Here is a 20,011-nt window from a genome sequence, read left to right as displayed (position 1 = left end):
TTTTAATGAAAAATTATCCATGTAAAATAGCACTGGAACCATGCTAAAGGCTGGTCAAATAAAGGCAGTGCTGAGGAAATGTCAAACTCCTCTGACAAATTCCTAATGCATTTAATTAGATTTTTTGATCGCACTATTTCAGATCATGATTTTTTTTTTATCGGACAAAGAAAACCTAAATATAAATATAAGGTAGTTTTCAAATGAAGATTTAATTCATTAAGGGAAAAAAAATTGTCCCCTAAACCTAAGCTAAGTTTTGCCACTCATAGCAACAACTGACAACTAGAGTATGTGATAACTGACAATGGATACTAGATATCAAAGCTCAGGATTTTTTTGCTCACTCTCTTTTACAGGAATGCTTCATGTCTAATGTGGTGTGTAACACCCTTATCAGGAGTTATGAATATTTGCTTTGTATAATTATGCCTACCTCTTGTGTCTTCACATCTTCATTCCCACTTTACATAATGTGATATAGAAAGCTGGCATGTGTTTAACATAATAATAAACTGTTAACCTAAAGATCTTGAAGGATAAGATATTGCAATAGCACAGTTGCTGTCATCATGTGACTTAATCTTTTGATGTATGATTTACCTTCTACTATAAGACTGAATATGCAGTTAAGAGCTTTATCATGACAACCTTTTTATATGTTTGAATGTCTTATTTTGAAGTAAGAAAGTGGTTCTGTTGTGTTTATTACTTTGACCATTTCGGGCTGTCCCACTGAACATTTTAATTGTGGGTGGCAGCTTCTTGGACGTCTGACTTTTAGGTGCTAAAGACAATAAAATATCTGAAGCACAAATCGAGCAGAACCAAGTATAAGAGTTATTGTAACGTTTATTTTAAAGGAATCTGGGCAAAATTTAATTATCTCTTGTCTGAAATAATTAGACAATTCAAAGCCAAATATGATACCACACTCAGAAGAAAGATTCTCTAAGACATAGCCTTAGTTATTTAAAGCATGTCTGCTATTTATTAGCTTTCAAAAATTTATATTTGACATGCTACCAAACTATTTGTGCAGCAGAAAATGCTCTAATCTCAAATTTGGTTGTACCAGGTACCTCAGCCGAGTGGCATTGTCTTTCTTTCCTGAGTTTTGACTCAACCTGTCATCACAAATTACTATCTACTTGGTTTCATGATAATTTTTCGAATGAAGCATGACCTACTGTATATCCATTCATTGCAATATTTCAACTAATCGCCATAAAAAAGTGTGCATCCTTCATGTACATAATTACTGGTTGACCGTGTTTGCTTGAGACACAGATCCATGTTTCCAAGATTCTTTTTAATTGCCATCGTAAAAACACATAATGTATTGTAATTGCTTAAAGCTCAATATTTGAGATTGGAAAGCTTACCTGCCATAGTAAATTGCCTGCAATGGTATTATGATTTATCAAGTCTGAGGACTTCAAAGCACTTTACTCTACAATCAGTCACTCCCTCGTTCATATATACATTCACACACTGATGGCGGTAAACTAAATTGTAGCCACAGGTGCCAGCAGGAGGCAAGGTGGGTGAAGTGTCCTCCCCAAGGACACAGCAATTGAAACGGACAGCAGAATTTGAACTGACAACCCACCAGTGAAAAGACAGGACAAACCCAAACCTCCTGAGCCACTGTCACCCTAAACTTTTGTTTCCTCCACAGATTTTCTAGCAGGTTCTAGTGGGAATTCAGCTGCCTGCTCAAAAACCTTGATATTATGTTTATCAAGAAGAAACATGTTAGTAACATTAAAATATAACTATAAATCTAAATCTGTAGGGAATGTGAATACTTTGAGGCAAATCATACAAGAAAGCGTTATTTAAAAAAACTCTAAAGTTTTCAATTATCTGTACTTCTGATTTCATGAGAGCTTCAGGTGGGCTTTTAAAAAGTTGTTGTTTTGTCCATTTAACCTTTATTTCATCAGGAAAATCCCACAGAGATCAAAATTCTCTTTTACCAGAGAATCCTGGCCATGCAGAAGCAAACAATATGAGCAATCATGCACTCAGCTGCCACTAGCTTCTGAGAAGCTGATATGAAGTAAATAAATTTTTCTGTGTATGTTTGCATTCTCCAGAATGGCCTGAGCTGTCTCTTCATCTATTTGCCAGCTTCTAAATTTTCTTGGACCACCGGCACCATAGCTCATATTTTGCAGCAGAGCCAGAAAAATTGTGCTTTCTGCCTGAAGCAGTTTTATGAGTCTCTGTTTTGTCAAAAGCATCAATAGAGCAAATGAGCTCAGATACAGCTTCCTACAAGCCTTCATGTTTTCAAACTTATTAAAATCCTACAAACACATAAACAGACACTATCTTATTTGCTCCTGCACAGTTGTCTGAATGCCGCATGCATTGTTCAGACTGTGAAGTACTTTGTTTTTGCTTTTGGAATCAGCAACCTTAAAGCATGTTTTAAACATAGTTTTCATTAAGCCCTTATCCCTACGTTAAAATGTTGTTTTTATTATTATTATTATTATTATTGGTTTGATGTGATATTCCAAACGTCAATGTTGTCTTGATTAGATGCAACAGAAAAATCATTATAATTAAAACCAAATGTTTGAAAGAAGTCAGTCTGTTTTATTAATCTATATAATGTGCTTCTCTTACTGAAAATAAATTAGCTTTTCTGTAATATTCAAATTCATATAGTTAAGACTGTATATAATGTAATGTTCATAATTACATTTATGCTGAACATTTTAGTTGTAGGGTTTTAAATTTAGTCTGTATTAACACTATATGTGTACTACAAGTAATATGTGATTAATTTGTACATACAGTATATTACTTAAGACAAATAAAATACAATAGACAATTGAAGTTGTTTTGTTCCTTGTGTTTTTGAAAACAGTTCAGTTCAAAAAAGACATTTCTCATTAGCCATGCATCAGTCCATATGTGGACTGATGCATGTATAAAAATGAACTTAAGAAAAGTACTAAACACACAGTGAATTATTTGCCTATTTGTATTTTTCTTGAGTTTGTACAATCAAATTTTTAACATTGAACACAAAGTTTCTCTTAAAATGTTTTCTTTTTCAATTAAGAAATACCTTCATCTTTCTGGTCTCTTTATAGATTTAACTGATCCAGCCGGATCCATTATTTATGCGCCTATGGTGCAACATTGCTGGTAGGCTTCCTTTTCATATTCTGTGTAACCTGAATACATCCAAGAGCATAAACACACTATGTCACATTTGGGATAGGATTATAGAGCATGTCGAGAGTATGTGCTATCCTGCTGTAGTCCCGTAGCTCCTGTCTGCCCTTAGTATGCAAAATATCAGACTGACACAAAGTGACATTTCTCTCAAGTGCTGAAGTGGTGATGAGGGCAGCAGTCCTGAGGACATTTTTACCTCCTTTTTCTTAAGAGGTAAAAAAAAAAAAGAAATTTCCCAGTGTCTTGGTGGTTTGTGTGTGAGGTATTAAAAGTAAGTATGTAAGGATGAAATGACACCAAAATAGGGGTACTGAATCAGGGGCAGCTGAACCCAAAACTATGGAAACACAATTCTAAAAACAAAGATAAATTTTTCAAGAAAATAATAAATTTCACCAGAATTTGACAAAATGTATTACTAAATAAATTTAAAAAAACTTCAGATGATATTTCATCATTGGAAAAATGAGATCAAAAACATGTAGAAAAGAGTGTTAACACTGGTACTTCCAGTGTTAAACTAATCATATGAGGCAACATTAAGGTAACAGGCCATGCAGCTGCTGTGCTGGTTGTTGTTTTTTTTTAATCACTTTTATTTACCTTTTATTTCTCAGATATGGCCAAATATTCACAAATCTGAAACAACACAAACTTTGTGGAATCACATCACAGACTTTAAAGTTCAATGACAATGACCATATTCTTTTCACAGCATACCCATAGTATTGAGAATAACACAAATCCACCAAGTGTGACCCTGTGATGTAATCTTTGACTTCTTCATCATTATCTTTTCACACATTTCCTAGCACATCAGGACATCACTGAATAACATCTATTTCATGACATTTTTTGAAGCCTGAAGGCCATCCACCACAACGATGCATTGAGATGTTACACACCATTTTAATTCAGGTGCTAACACAACTTTGAAATGAGTCATGCTCATTCCTCCCCACAGGGGGCTCCCTTATCTCTCTTACAGTCTATTTCTTACTCCTCTATCATGTTATTATGTAACATGTTCATGTAAAGCAGAAATTTGACAACCAATTTGCAGTGAGCTTGAATTTGAATATTCATGTCTGTCTGTATTTTAAGTGGGTATGTAGGTGCATAAATACAGTATTTTTTATTTTTATTTTTTTAATAACAAAACTATTTTAAAACACCCCCAGTTTGTGCATAATGTGCTTTCAAAGAGTTGCACTTTGCTCCAATCTTTAATGTGGTGTTGACCAATTGTTCTCTAGGCTTTTTCAAGGTTTTGAAGTTTTTTGGGTTTTTTTTAGAATGTCACTGCTTTAACCTTTCTTTCCTGTCCGGACATTGGAATCTTCTGTAATTAGCAAAGTGAAAATTTGATTAGAAAAAGAAGCATCCAATATTAAAATGGCAAAAATATTTCTTGTCAGAGTGAATTCTGTCTCACATAGTGGTTTCTGGTTGCTTTTAGTTCGCAACTTTATCTGGTGAAGTGAGTTTGAACTATTTTATAAGTCCTGGACAGGGGTGCCGCCAGGAATCTTGGGCCCCATGACAAAAAATGAAATTGCCCCCACCCTGCGCAGCTGCTGTTACAATTTCTTGAGTCTATCTGACCCATCAAAAGCGTCACAATTTTAAAGGCTTGCAACTGCCTTGCTTTCTTTGGTTTAATACTGATACTAGCACAATATTTACTGTTCGTGAATTTTACATGAAACAGTCTGCATACAGTTTGCAAGTAGGTGGCTTAAATTTTTTCTATTACTTTTAGATTGCTGAAATGTCTCTCCCCATGAGCAACAGTCATAGGCAACATGCAAAATATACATGAAGCAATCCAGGCTTATCAAAAAATGCTATGTAGTTGCATTTTATTCAAGCTGCAGTATATAACTTTAATAAAAAATATGTTTTCTCCATATTTGTTAAAGCTGTCACCATGTCGTGACAGTTTGTTACGAGACATATAATCTGTGAAAATAATCAATCAATCTTCTCCACCTCCTCCCTGAATTACTATTGCTGGGTAGAGTAATGCAATGTTCTGGCCAAATACAACCAATCAGAACCAGGGGGAGGGTCTTAGTGCTGTCAATCAACCTCATTCACTCACTACTAAATGTTCTAATGGTGGAACATTTAGTAGTGTTCCACCATTTTGTTATCGTTATTGCTAGCTACAGCATAGCACAGAGCAAGGGGAGGGAGGATGAGCAGCCACATGAGATTGTGATTGACGGCACTAAAACTCTCCTGTCTCTCATTAGTTGTTTCTAGATAGTACTGGGAGAAAGCAGATGAAGTAAATTTTTCACAGATTATTTCTATACCATACTGTCACAACATAATGACAGTTTTAACAAATATGTAAAAAAAAAATTTTTTTTATTTTCACTTAGGAGAGGGCAGGTCAGGAGGGACGTGGGCCAGAGCTGCTGCTGACTGACTCATCTGTTGTTAAGTGTGGTAAAAGGTACAGGTATAAGTTAAACATGTAAATATGTTGGTAAGTTTTTTCCTTCGTTCGTAGAATGCTAGTGAAATGGAGGCAAATAGTAGTCTGAAGCTGAGCTAATTATGCTAAATGGTTGATAATCTCACACAGTCTACCCACCTCTCTTGGAGAAAAACTGGGTTATAAATTGACACTCTTGTTTTTTTCTTTCTCTATTTCTCTATTTCTTTTGAAAACCTGACTTTATTATTTTTCTTGGTGGCATAGTAACAGCCACAGTCGTTCTTGTCTTCCACTGACTGCTGCTGAACACGTTACAGTCAAGCTCTCCAAGCAGAAACGAACCATTTCATGCAGATTCAGGGGGTTTCAGTGCAAGTATGGATGTCTGCTTTTTGGTCTGGGAGGGGCAACATTTGATTTTTAGTGCTAAAAACTATTTTAGAAAACACAATATGATTAATTTTGTAATTGACATAGCCCCTTTTTTTATTTCTATGAATAAATAAATAAATAAATTGTGGAGGGCCCCCTGTTGGTCAGGGGCCCTTAGAATTGTCATAACTTTTCCCTGGTCCTGGATATGAAGATGTGTACAGTAAGCTTGACAGTCTGCTGTAGCTATATATCAGACTACTGCCTATGTGGCCACAAGTTGGGTACTAAAATGTGGCAAGGAAGATATAACAATTTTCTAGCAGTATGAGAAAACATTGACTGGCTAACAAATAGCAATAACAATTTTAAAGTTAACTATTGCTTTAGAGTTTCCTACTGCCACAATAGAATCAGTCCATAAGTAGGACCCTTATGTGAGATTGATAGAGACATCAAAGGAGCTCCTGTTTGAAAGAGCAGCTTCCAAGAATGAAAGGCAGGACATGCAAACCTCTGCCCTGCTTGGATAGGCTACAATAAAGTATTTGACTGTAAGAAGTTTCTTTTGTGTCCTCTTACATCTGGTCTAAAGAATCATGCTCAAAAACCTTCCAATGTGGCTGAATTAAAACAATTCTGCAAAGATGAATGGGTCAAAATTTCTCTGCATACTGTAGACCAGTGGTTCTCAAATGGGGGTACGTGGAGGTACTGCAGGGGGTACGTGAAGCTTTTCAAAATATCTTTAAAAAATCAGTAGGCTCCTCATAATAAGTCTTGGGAAAAATTATTTTGTGAAAAGTTCGATAAAATATAAATGTGTGTTCATGTACTCAATTTTATATTCAGTATTTAGTTTCAATATCCTTTAAAATAAAACGGTTTGACTGGTTTTATACCTTCCTGGTGGTCACCGTCTTCTGTTTTTCTTTTTTGTTTAACCATGCAATGTTTGCAATATGGATGTATTTGTCAGGTTCACTGATATAAGTTGTTTGGCTTTAATAAATCAGACAGTGATTTTACAGCACTATACCCCTTTTTAATTCCAAAAATGTTTTGCCCGTGTCAGGGGGTACTTGACTAAAAATATATTTTTAAGGGGGTACATCACTGAAAAAAGTTTGAGAACCACTGCTCTAGAGCAACGCATGGAAGGAGCAGAGAGTAGAAACGGTAGAAAGGTACTCAACTTTTTCTACTACTTTTACACGACTTCACAGGCCCTCGCATACAGGTGCTGGTGCGAGGGCTTTCACAGGCCAGGGCCTTCACATGCCTTCGCATCCAGGTGGCGGTGCGAGGGCCTTCGCAGGCCAGGTCCTTGAAGGATCCCTGGCCTTCACAGGCCCTCGCGTCCACGTGGCGGTGCGAGGGCCTTCTCACAGGTCAGGTCATTCGAGGATCCCTGGCCTTCACAGGCCCTCGCGTCCACGTTCGGTGCGAGGGCCTTCACAGGCCAGGTCCATGAAGGATCCCTGGCCTTCACAGGCCCTCGCGTCCACGTTCGGTGTGAGGGCCTTCACAGGCCAGGTCCTTGAAGGATCCCTGGCCTTCACAGGCCCTCGCGTCCACGTTCGGTGCGAGGGCCTTCGCAGGCCAGGTCCTTGAAGGATCCCTGGCCTTCACAGGCCCTCGCGTCCACGTGGCGGTGCGAGGGCCTTCACACAGGTCAGGTCATTCGAGGATCCCTGGCCTTCACAGGCCCTCGCGTCCACGTTCGGTGCGAGGGCCTTCACAGGCCAGGTCCATGAAGGATCCCTGGCCTTCACAGGCCCTCGCGTCCACGTTCGGTGTGAGGGCCTTCACAGGCCAGGTCCTTGAAGGATCCCAGGCCTTCACAGGCCCTCGCGTCCACGTTCGGTGCGAGGGCCTTCACACGCCTTCACATTACCACGTGGTCGTCTTATTCAAGCACTTCTGAAGGAACAGCCTGCGATGTCATCGATGACATCACGTTCGTTTTGTCGGTCTGATGTCATCAGTGACAATCAGGGACGGACGTGATGTCATCGATGACATCGAAGGCTGTTACCTCAGAAAAAATATTTTTTATACCTATGTTACATGTCTCAGCTGTATTGAAACAGTTGTAACAATTGATGTTTGTTTTGTTTTGTCTCTTCTTCTCCTTTCTTCCGAGTGGGAAGCCTGTAAACAAGAACAGCTTTAGCGAACGAAGAACGACCGCCGTTTTCTTCCCCAAACTCTGTCTGTTTTATTACAAATTGTCAAAATCATGAAATCATGCAACCATACATTGAACATTCCTTTGTGCATTCATGTCCATGTGTCCTTCCGTTGCTCCAAAACAACCATATTCCATCTACGTCAATAAACAACATCAGCCCCCACCAGCTGTGACAGCATCCATGGGCCAAATCAAAACAATTCAACAATCGATTTAAATCTTACAGATTTACATAAAAAGAAAACTATTCCTCAAGTTCAGTGAAATTGTAAGGCTACTAATTTCTTTGAATTGTAATAACTCTGAAAAATGTAATCATATTATTAGTTCTATAATTTAATATGGGCATATTTAGAGGACTAGATCTAGCTTAAGCTAGTACAGTAGAATCAATTACAGGGTAGTAGGGGAAAAGTGGTAACGTCTATAATAAATGTTTGAAACTGATGAGAACTGATTTCCGGTACATGTAACAGAGTAACTTTAACACTTCCTATCAAAAGATAACACAACCCGTCAGGATACCACCGAAATCTTAATAAGGTTGGGTCGGAGAGTGTATCGAAGTTTAGATACATGTAGCAAACTTCTATAACGGCTGTTTTACGACCGTTATAGCTACAAACCGTAATTATGAAACAAAATCACTCTTTTTCCCTCGAACGTCTAAACACGTCTAGCAAGTAATTACGAAATCAGCACCGAATGAACTTGTAAATTTACATTTTAGCGGGGACAGTTTCCACCAGCTTCACACTACTAACCTGTGAACAAGAACAGCTTTAGCGAACGAAGAACGACCGCCATCTTTTTCCCCAAACTCTGTCTGAGGCGCAAGGGGGAAAGGGGCGGGGCTCCTCACTCTAGGTCTCCTGGTGAAACGCTGTCTATAATTTGGCTCTAACAAAACTGGAAACATCAGTATGAGACCTGAAAGAGCGTAGGGACACCCTAGAGCAGTGGTTCTCAAATGGAGGTACGTGGAGGTACTGCAGGGGGTACGTGAAGCTTTTCAAAATATCTTTAAAAAATCAGTAGGCTCCTCATAATAAGTCTTGGGAAAAATTATTTTGTGAAAAGTTCGATAAAATATAAATGCGTGTTCATGCACTGAATTTTATATTCAGTATTTAGTTTCAATATCCTTTAAAATAAAACGGTTTGACTGGTTTTATACCTTCCTGGTGGTCACCGTCTTCTGTTTTTCTTTTTTGTTTAACCATGCAATGTTTGCAATATGGATGTATTTGTCAGGTTCACTGATATAAGTTGTTTGGCTTTAATAAATCAGACAGTGATTTTACAGCACTGTACCCCTTTTTAATTCCAAAAATGTTTTGCCCGTGTCAGGGGGTACTTGACTAAAAATATATTTTTAAGGGGGTACATCACTGAAAAAAGTTTGAGAACCACTGCTGTAAACAACAATCCTCCACTAGGACGAGAGAAGTGCCAAGCCAAATGGCAGTTTTCCCTTAAGCAGATTTCAGTTTGTAATAAATGTACCTGGTCCTAAAAGCTATCAGATCTTTTTTAGATGTCACACAAATCTTTATTTTTGCTGCTTGGTTGGTTATTCTTTTTCCGGGTCAGTGTGTTATTAAAGGGAAAAGACAAATTTTATAAAGACTATTTCTTAGAACATCGAGAGAATATGTGCCTATATAGGGAAGTACTGGAGGGAAGACTTGATAAAAGGACAAAACCAAAAAAGAGCAACTAGAGCAGAACGTAAATTGTGTTTTTTTAATGCTGATTGCTCATTTCAGGTCAAAGGGAAGACCTAGTGCAGTGAGTTAAAAGAAAACGCCAGGGGGAGCAGGAAAGCCTCCATTTAGACCCCCAGTTTTGGATACATTTAAACAACAGCTGGATCCAAATGGAGAGAGACACAGAAATGCAAGTACAGGTTGTAAAAGTCGAGACGTTTTACATCCCCTGAGAGTTACATTTCTTACATTTTATGTGAGTGTGAGAAGGCTGCAGAAATCATGGATACAATCATGGATACTAACCCCACTCAACCAATCTCAGAGACGTAAACCAATGAATTCCCAGCTCCACTCTGGAATAGCGAGTTACCAGCACCATACCACTATCACACAGTTTTAAAGGTCACTGAGAATCAGACACTGCATCCTTACCAGGCCCTCTGACCTAGCTAATCAAACAGGAGCTACATGCTTTTTCACACACACAGAGAAGAGGATGTCTGTGTGCAATCAGCTGAAAGAGGCTGACCCTTCAGCAATGATGGACCTTTTTTAACCTTTCAGTTAAGGTTGGCCTTTTCTGAGAAAAACCTGGTACCTCCAAAGTATAGTAAACTACTGGATCTCTGACAACACACTTGAGAAAGCTTTTGTATCCTATGTTAGCCTTCAGTCTAATGCATAAATCCTATATTGGTTTGCTCCTTCGAAGCAGTTGACTTTTTGGGATGTGACTTGAAGCATCTTCAAAAACCAATAAAAGAGTTCTAGAGCATCGATGCACATACTTTGGATTATCTGAATAGATTTTATCCCCAGTTTCCAGGCAGGAAATAGTCCATATCAGTCTGTATTAGTAATGAGAGGTCAGTAGGGTGAGTTGGCCTAAAAAATTGTTTATGTGAGAGGCGGTAAAGACCAAAGTTTGTCAGTTTGTGACAATACACTATAAATGACCTTAAGGTGATAACATACCAGTGGTGTCAAACAAATTTGCACTCCAGATTTTGTTTTTATTTTTTTGGTTCTAGTGGCCTTCGTAGGTGGAGAGGGACAGAGACAAGAGAAAACATGCAGTAAATAACTCAGGGTTGGGATTTGAATCCAGGACAGCTTTGTTGAAGACAAATGCTTCCATATATGGCACTCTGCTTTATAGTGAAGTAAAATGAATAAGACACATTCAAGTTATTTTCAACAGACATTTGAGATTTCTGAATCATACTATATTTTCATAATTATGCACTCAGTGCGTTTGCATCGGTGCAGCATGGCATGGAGGTGATCAGACTGTGACATTGCTGATATGTAAAGCAAGCACATGTTGCTTTGCTAGGTTATCTGCATTTGTTGGGTAGTGGGTGTCTTATTTCCACTATTTCAATTTTTCATAATATTAAAATTTTCTGACAGAAAGATTTGAGCTTTTATTTCCTGTAACCCATAATCAACAAATGTGCAAGAAATAAAGGCATGAAATACTTACTCTGTGCAATTAAACTGTGTATAATTTCACTTTTCACAGTGTGACAGAATAGTTTACCTTTTTTATCCAAATTCTAGCTTCTGAACTGGACGGTTTTTACAAAGTGCCTTGACACCACATGTGTTTTGAATGTTTGAATAAATTAACTCAGTTGAATTGGTAACATTTTAAAGTATGACTGTACTATATTTTTGTATTATGTCCTTGTTACAGGAACTGTATGTTCCTTAAGTTATGGACTGCCAGTAACGAATACTCTAAATGTAAACATTTTGCCAAAGTACATGCTTTTTCTCTATTGGCTCAGTTAGACAATAACAAGTTTTTTAACGTTTGATGTAAAAATACTGAATAACCTCCTGACATTTGTGCTCATGGTCCTCCTTAAGGTGCGCAATCAATGGAGATGAATTGTAAAAGATAGAGGGACCTCATGTCCTGAAAACTGCTGTGAGCTGGACTGTGAGCGGCCCTGTCTTGTTCCTCCAAGGCAGTGATGGCATGACGTGTGCATCTAAAGTGACAGCAGGCTGAAGCAAACAGATCAGCCGCCTCTGCAGTGCTCTCTTCCCATACTGTTGGTGTTTTTTACACTTATAACAAATCCCTCACATTTACCAAGATTACTCCTTTGATGCCTGTCTCTGTCTTTTCAATGTCAGTAAAATAATCAGAAAGTCTGTGATGATAGTGGGAGCTGCAATGTATAAGTTGAATAAAACTAGGGTAAACCACTTGAAAAAAAAACTGTCCTGCAAACATTTTAAATGGAATCAGATATGCCACAGATTGTCTATTGATTAGTGAAAAATGGAACAAGAAAAAAAAAAACACCAAGTGTGCTGGCAGATTGTAGGGCTTTATAACAATAACTGGTTTCTCCATAAAGAAATAAATAGATAGTTAAAAAAAAAACAAAGTTGCAAAGTTCAGTAAAATATTATGTGCTTGCTACCATCATGTGTTAAGCTTGATGAGAAATAAAAATCAAATGAAGAACATAAAAAAACTCACTTACTGAACTTAACTGACAGACTTGACGTTCACTTCAAAAATGGGATATTGCATATAAAAGCAATATTTATTGATCTAAGAATTGAACAGATATACATTACACATGAAGTAAAATATTTCAAGCTTTTTTTTTTTTACAATTTTAATTATTGCAATTTTCTGTCATTATGCTTGGAGGCAGAATTCTGTGAACAACCAGCTTCTCCAACAATGACAGTTTGAGGCTTCCTTTTCTTGTCAACCGTGTACATGACTGTTTTCTGGACACCTGTCAAGTCAGCAGTTCAGAAAATAATAATGCAGTTAAAATTTGAAAGTAAAATTTGAAGTATTTTTGACTTTTTTCTAATTGTTATTAGCTGTTTGAACCTCTGTTTTGTGACATTTAACTTGATAGAAAAACAAAACACAAATAATTAATTCATGGAAAAAATATTTTCTATCTTCTCTTCTGAAAAAGTAGTTTATTGCAACGCTGTGTAAAAGATGAGGTGAGTTAGGGGTTTTAGAGAGAACAAACACAAAGCTTTCCCACCTTTATAGTTTTATTTCTTATATCATCATCAAAATTTTTACAAAACATTTTCTGACAATAATATACTCATAGAAGAGCCATATTTTTGCGCTTGGACCAGGTCTTCACAGAAAAAAAATGCCTTAGTTTTTGATACAATAATAATTAAAAAACAAAATAAAAGTTTTAAAAAAGTAACAACGAACCAACTAGTAAAGAAAACAGTAAAGCACATATTTACAACTTACATAAAAAAGAAACAACGCTCTGTGCAGGAAATGGATGTAACCGAGTTGGTGGGGATTCTGTGGTTGGATGGAAAGGATTCAGAAAGGAGCAAACATTAAAAAATAAATTATGAAAATCAAATAAAAACAGAAAAGCGTTTAACCCCACATGTAACAATGACTAATTCTGATATTGCTCTCTGTCAGGATCCTGCTGCTTGCTCTCACACGGCACTCTCATTCCAACTGCAAGAGAACAATTAAGCCCATTTAAATAAAAGAAAAAAAAACTTCTTCTCTTAAGTGCTTACATTAAATCCAATTAGGGCTTTGTCAGACAAACGAAAATGTGTGTCTTCCCGACAAAGGTTAATGATCATGCCTTTCTTTTTCTGTGCCACCTCTGACATGAGCAATGGCAGAAAAACAAAGCTGGAACAACGAGGGTCGAAGGTTAAAGACTTCCTGCTAATGTGAAACAGCGTGGAACAATAATCAATGGGGCGCGGGTTGGCAAGAACATCAGTAATGGTGATGTTCGTTCAGAGGAGGTAGAGGAGTAGGTGCTGCTGTACAGTAGACGCAGACACACACACACATACGCACACCAACAGGCCGTCTGGGTACATGCAGGGGAGCTCAATCAGTTGCAATGCTTCAAGTCTCATTGTCTTTAAAAAGTCTCAATGTTGTAGGACCAAATACATCCAGCAAATTCAAGGAAATCCAACTGGAAATTGGCACATCTTAAGGATTAGCATATTTTCTCCCAGCCTTTCCCAGACTCCATGTGTACACACGCTAACTTGACTCTGAAGACCCACGGATGTGTGCTGTATAGGCATACTCCAGTACTGCCTGCTGGTAAGACACAGATGTATGGCATAGAAGAACAAGCTGCAAATCCACGTCTGGCTCAAAATTAATTTTTCAACTCTGTTTATCAGGTAATGTATTACTTCCTAGTGAACCGTCACAGATGGCCTTGGGTGAACTGGAATGGATAGCTGTCAAGTCCTGCAGTAGTTTATTATCGTTTATCAAGATATATGCAATGTCCTTTTTTGTTATTACTTTGCTTCTTGTGTGTACATATGCGTTTATGCATGACTGTGTATGCACTAGACAGGCAAGTTAATAGTGACTTGTCGGTATTATTGTGAATTATGTGTTTTTGTAAGAGTATGGATAATATAATACAGCTTAGGATGTCTTTTGTTTTAACTGTGTTGAAAATGTAGCTTTAAAGTCAGAGTTTGGGTGAGGTTGTATCATGTCTTACAGAAAAAAAAAAGTTACTTAGATTGCTCAGAAATCTGCAACAGTAATGAAATAAAAAAATCTTATATTTATCCACTTGTGTCTCCATATTTTTTTTATATAACATACATTCTTCAGGTATGGGCTACTTTCTGGCTTTGACATATAGTCAGGTTTTGAAAAGCTACATTTTGAGATGCAATAGTCAGAATTTTATGGACGACATCTAATCTGCAGCTTTTATGTTTTGTGTCTGATATTGGCTGATTTGAGATTCTCTTTCAAAACTACAATATAGAAATAAATTTTTTAGAAATTGTTTTTTCCACCTTTCTGCCAGGAGAATTCAAGAAATGAGGAAATGTGATGTCACACACACTGAAAGACGTTACTGTAAAATAGGGTTTTTACTATTTGAAAGCAAAGATAAAATGATCATGGAGTTTTAAATTTAAACCATCATTTATTTGCAATTAGCTTTGTTAGCAAAGATAGCATTAAACAAAGTCAACCCAGTGTTAATTGTAGAGACAGTAAAAATGCCTGAGTTAAAAAAAAATGTCTGATTCTAGGTGAAGACAAATTCTTGTAGCATTTCTAATTAGTTTCAAAACGGTACATTTTTCCTTCCTACCTTTCTTACTGTTTAAAGTTCTTTTAACTTTATTCTGGATTTTTCTATGATTATATAGAACACATTATTCCCATGCTTATAGCAAAGAAGCTTTTTGGTGTTTTGAAATATTTCTGGTTGTAAAACATACAGGGACCCAAGATGTAAAGTACCACATCGAGACTCTCTGTGAGCCATGATAATAAAAATAAGAAAAATCTTTATCTCTCTTTATTACGTTTTACTTTAATAAAGATAGTTTTATTAAGGTAAAACTATCTTAAAACAGCAGTTCCTAAGCTACAAGCTGTATGCCAGTTAATCAGCCAATTAGAGGAATGATACCTGAGCCCATTTAATTTGCCAGCTGAAACAATAGCTTTGTTTTAATAAAATAAATGTGCTCATATAATACAATTTTTGTTAAACTGTTATGTCTAAATATCATAAATAATAATTATGATAAATATTTTATGATCCATGGTATTTATCATAAAATAAATATACTAAACTGTATGTTTTTCTCTGGGGTTGTTATGTTGTGAGAACCTCATACCAGCCCACGCTAAGTCTTCACCTTTATATCTTCTCTGCCGTACCTTTCCCATAAGAGAGGCATATTTATTTCTCTGAGCGTAAACTCTCAAGTACGTAAGTTTTTACAGCTTTTCCTTAGACTTTGACTATTATCTTCTGAAGCAAGAAGAAAAAAGGGAAACACTTAATCCTTGTGAGGACTTGACCCCTAACTCAGAGTGTGGAAGGGATGAATGGACCGTTTGGTGCATAAAACTATTAACAAAGCGGTATAGAACATAAAAAGTGTTGGCACTGGGTGGGTCTCACAGACTATCCTGGAGTTTAGCTCATGCATGCATCAACAGCATGCAGCACTTGCGCTTCCAGCTCTCTGAAGGCAAAAGAAATGGACAAAAGACTGGATAAATACTGGCAGCAAGATTCAAAGTTCCGCTGAATATATCTGATTTTTTTCAGGGATGTAGTCATAATTAATCCAACACTGGTTTGTAACTTTAAATACATACAGTATATTTCATTACAATTTTCTAATTACATGTGGAGGGCAAAGTAGTTTTAATGTTTTGCTGCCAACAAAATTGACCTAATATTAATGTTTTGAACCAAACATAAATATGACATACATGAGGGAATATAAAAGGAAAATTTCTCATGTGATTTTGCGTGCCTGATACAAGCGTTTTTCTTCTTTGTAGCTTAGAATGTCGGGGAATTTCATATCAGACAAGACATAAGCATGAACGGGTCAGCAAATGAAATGCGTTTGAAACAGAGATGTGGTTAGAGACACGTGCTGCTGGTTCTAGGCCATTCCTGGCTGGAAATATCTGTCTCACGGTTTGTCTCCTTCCCCAGCTGGACAAAGTTTCCCAATATATAAACATGCGGACAGAAATAGAACTAAGCTTAACAGGTTCACCTGAGTCACCAAGCAGCACACATGAAATTCAGGCCAGGGAGTTAATAGGAGTGATATAGAGCAAGGCAAGACAATAATACATGGGTAGAACTGAGAGCTCCCATTATAAAGACATTGGCACAGCTGTAATTACAAAGTAAACTCCACCAGCACTAAAAAGCAACCGTATCGAGTGACTCAACTGTATTTTTATTTATTTTTTTAATGTGATGACCTGTACATAAACGGGAATGAACCCTTTTGACGTTGCAATGCGGTGATAACATCTGAGTCACTTGTGTCTGGGCCTGGTTTTTGGTAGAACGCATACAAAAATAATGGCACAAGAACACCTTTTCTCACAATTTAGCACACTTCTTCTCCAAACAGGAAATCTTTGAATGGCAGATAGCATGGAAATTCTAAAACCTGGCGAACAGACTGTGTTACAAATAACAAACCATGTGACCACAACCTGAAGGTATACCTCTCTAGCATGTACAAGTGTGAGAACAAAGAATACAGAGGCCGTTCAGAGAACTTCACAAATAATACTGGTTTCAATCCTTCCTTCAAAATGTGATTAGGTAAAATGAACTGGGTTTAAGAAAGAATCTCCATATCATTTGAATTAAATGGCAATATCATGAAGGGAGCAGATAGAAAAATATTTATCATTGAAACAACAAGAGCATTACAATAGGAACCTCCTCACCGAGTCGTCCTGGTAATATATTCCCACTGGAACGTCAATAAGGCTCCTCTTCTGTTCACAGTTTGTGTTTCAGAAGAAGTGAAGTTTGTACCTTTTTTTCTTCTTAAAGACTTTTTTATTTACACAATAATTGAGTTCTGTTTTATTTAGTCCCTCTGTGAGTCTTATGGAATTTCTTGACATCATCTTTAAACACCTTAGAAACTTTCGATTTATCTCAAAAAGAGAGAAAGAAAAAAAAAAACAATAATTTGCTTCACATATTCCCATCGTAAGGATGCATTGATCTGTTTGAACTGTGTGTCACACCGGCTTGTTGTGGTCAGCTTCCACAACACTCTGGCCCGAGCCAGACACTATACTTGACAGCCTGTCGCTGCTGTATGTTAAGTCCCCAACGGCTCCATAAGAAGTGCTCAACACAGCGGCCACAGGGTTACTGAGTGCATAAAACTCCATTGCACGCTTTTTAGAACAAAAACAAATAAAAAATAAACATGTCTGGTAATATTCCCAATACAGTCCGTGGGTTCATATGCAGGTCAAAGAGAAGTCAGCTTGCTGGTTTAACATGCCTCCAGTCAGCAGTGTTGTTCTCTGTGGCGGCAGGGAAGGAGGAGCGTGGTGCTCCTTCTGTAGTCCATTCTGATGAGAGTCAATCATTGACTTGTTTCAAATGACAATTTTGGGGCAGTGAGAGTGGTTTCTCTTTCAATAGGCTCAACCTTTTGAATAATATGTACACATGATCATCTAAATGTACTTATTTTCTCATGAATATCCACATGAAAGGTTTCCTAAAGAAAAGTGAGTCATTCAGTTGGGGTATATTCACGTACAGTGATTAGCCATTTACTTCCTAAAGGGCACCTATATGTTTTCTGTTATTATGATTTTTTTTATTGAACATACTGCTTTGGAAGCTGTTGTTCATGGTTTCCCTTATACATTTCATGACTATAATAAATCTGTCCAACATATCAGTTCAGCTATCTGACCTGACTCATGCTTGAGTGCTTTACTCATCTGCAAAGTTTGTCATAAACAGCAGGGGGCTTTGGCGGTTAAGTGCGAACTGGCAGGGGCTTGTTGTGTAATACAACTGATATTTTATGTATGTGCCTTAAAGAAAGTCCTTAATAAACTCTTTGGTTTAACATGCACAGAAATTGAATTCAGTTCTAAATACAACATCCAACAAAACAGAACAAAAGAAAGTCTGAATGTGATTATTTCCGGAACGATAATGCAGGTCTCACTTTGTCAACAGCTTGTGAGATGAATTTTCTAATTACAGTAAGAAGCCTCCTGTGCTTCACAAAACCTCAGAGATCTGTCGCGTTACTGCTCTGTTCTATGATCGAGACATTTTGTTTATTGCACGTCCCCTTTCACTCCTGACATTGCAGAAGCTGACTGCTGCCACTGTGAACACGTAAGCCATTGGGCTGACATCAGATATGATGAAGACCAGATTAGGCCACAAAGCAACTCTTTTCATCATCTGCTAAATTACTTTTCATGAGTAGGTAGTAAGGGCTTTTTTTCTATGAGCTGCATTTAAAAAAATTCAGAATGATAAATGTCCCACCATATTATATTACTATAAGACTGTGTATCTCCAGTGCCAAAACCCTCCAGGCATATTTTGAAAATGTAGTCCGTTCGTCCATGTGGTAAAAACAAGGCCCCATTGAACCACCTCACCTGCTCCCTTCCTTTCAAAAGCAATGGTGAATCACAGCCTTTTCTCCCACCTCTAACGGCCAGACTCTTTAGCGTCCGAATTTAAGAGTTCCGGTGCGTTCTGGGGGAGGATAAGGGCCGCTGCTGGGGCCTTCAGTTTGTTGCATGAGGGGCGGAGGAGGGGACCGGGCCCCTGGCACAGGGCCACCTATGCTGGCAACAGAGGGCACTGCAGGCAAGGCCACCGTCTGTATTGTGCCCCTGTCACATGGCCCCAGGTCTTCAAGTCCTTCCAGTCCCTGAGGTGGGCCTTCGTATCCCATGTTGAGCCGCAGGGGTTGATGGGCCTGGCAGTAGTCTACAATGGGCTGTTCATAGCGGTAAAAGGTTAGGGCACCCATCTGGTGGGGGACCTGAAAATTGGAAAAGAGGAGGATGCAAAATGTTGTGGGGATAAGGACGGGTGGAAGGGTCATGGTGAAGAGAGGAGATAGGAAAAAGAGGGAGAAGGGGAAAGAGAAAAATTAGATTAATGATCCAGGTTCACAACCAGAAAATCTGACTGAATCAGTATATTAAATCTAGAGTTTTCATATGGACTTGAGAAAAAGTAACAATATGCTGACTTTTTTGCTTCTTTTCTGACACTGAAGAACACAGCACAATATTGCAAAATCAAATTTAAAGCTTGGGATAAGAAAAATAAAACAAACAAACAAAAAAACATTTAACTGTTTCTGTAGGTGTTATAGAAATTACTCAGGATTTGCTTGCCCCTTTGCCAATTCAAACCCCAGTCGTTGAGAGATAAACTGGGAAGTCGACATGAATCAGCTGGTTTTCTGACTGACTGACCCTAATGGGATCAGGCTAAACTGAGGTTGAATGGAGTACAGTAAAAATGCTCTTTTGTTCATCTTTCTGAAATTTATACATGTATAAGCCTACTTTACACTTTTTCTCCAGATTTCATATTCCACACTCTTTCTGTTGCCAATAATCTGCATTTGTACCATTTCACTTTTATGAAATATCACACATTAAGATGTTAGATCAAATAAACACAAATCAATTTTTAATAACAAATCATCTAAAACAAAAACATGAAAAAAAAACATTTAAAACTTGAG

The 20,011-nt window shown here is 37.6% G+C and overlaps 1 protein-coding gene across 1 annotated transcript in view; it reads right to left on the bottom strand.

Annotated features, from left to right (window-relative positions):
• Nucleotides 1-12,955: 12,955 nt before the first annotated feature.
• Nucleotides 12,956-20,011, bottom strand: part of LOC114150047 (leucine-rich repeat transmembrane neuronal protein 4) — a 117,026-nt gene continuing 109,970 nt past the window's right edge. The window contains exon 3 of the mRNA XM_028026227.1: nt 12,956-19,294. Within this exon, the coding sequence (XP_027882028.1) occupies nt 18,971-19,294 (324 nt within the window). The 3' untranslated portion in view covers nt 12,956-18,970. The remainder of the gene's footprint in view (nt 19,295-20,011) is intronic.

The sequence above is a fragment of the Xiphophorus couchianus genome, chromosome 8 (assembly GCF_001444195.1).
Source record: "Xiphophorus couchianus chromosome 8, X_couchianus-1.0, whole genome shotgun sequence".
In the NCBI taxonomy this organism is placed as follows: domain Eukaryota; kingdom Metazoa; phylum Chordata; class Actinopteri; order Cyprinodontiformes; family Poeciliidae; genus Xiphophorus; species Xiphophorus couchianus.
Note: the sequence above shows the minus strand (reverse complement) of the source record. Positions and strands in the feature narration are given on the sequence as shown.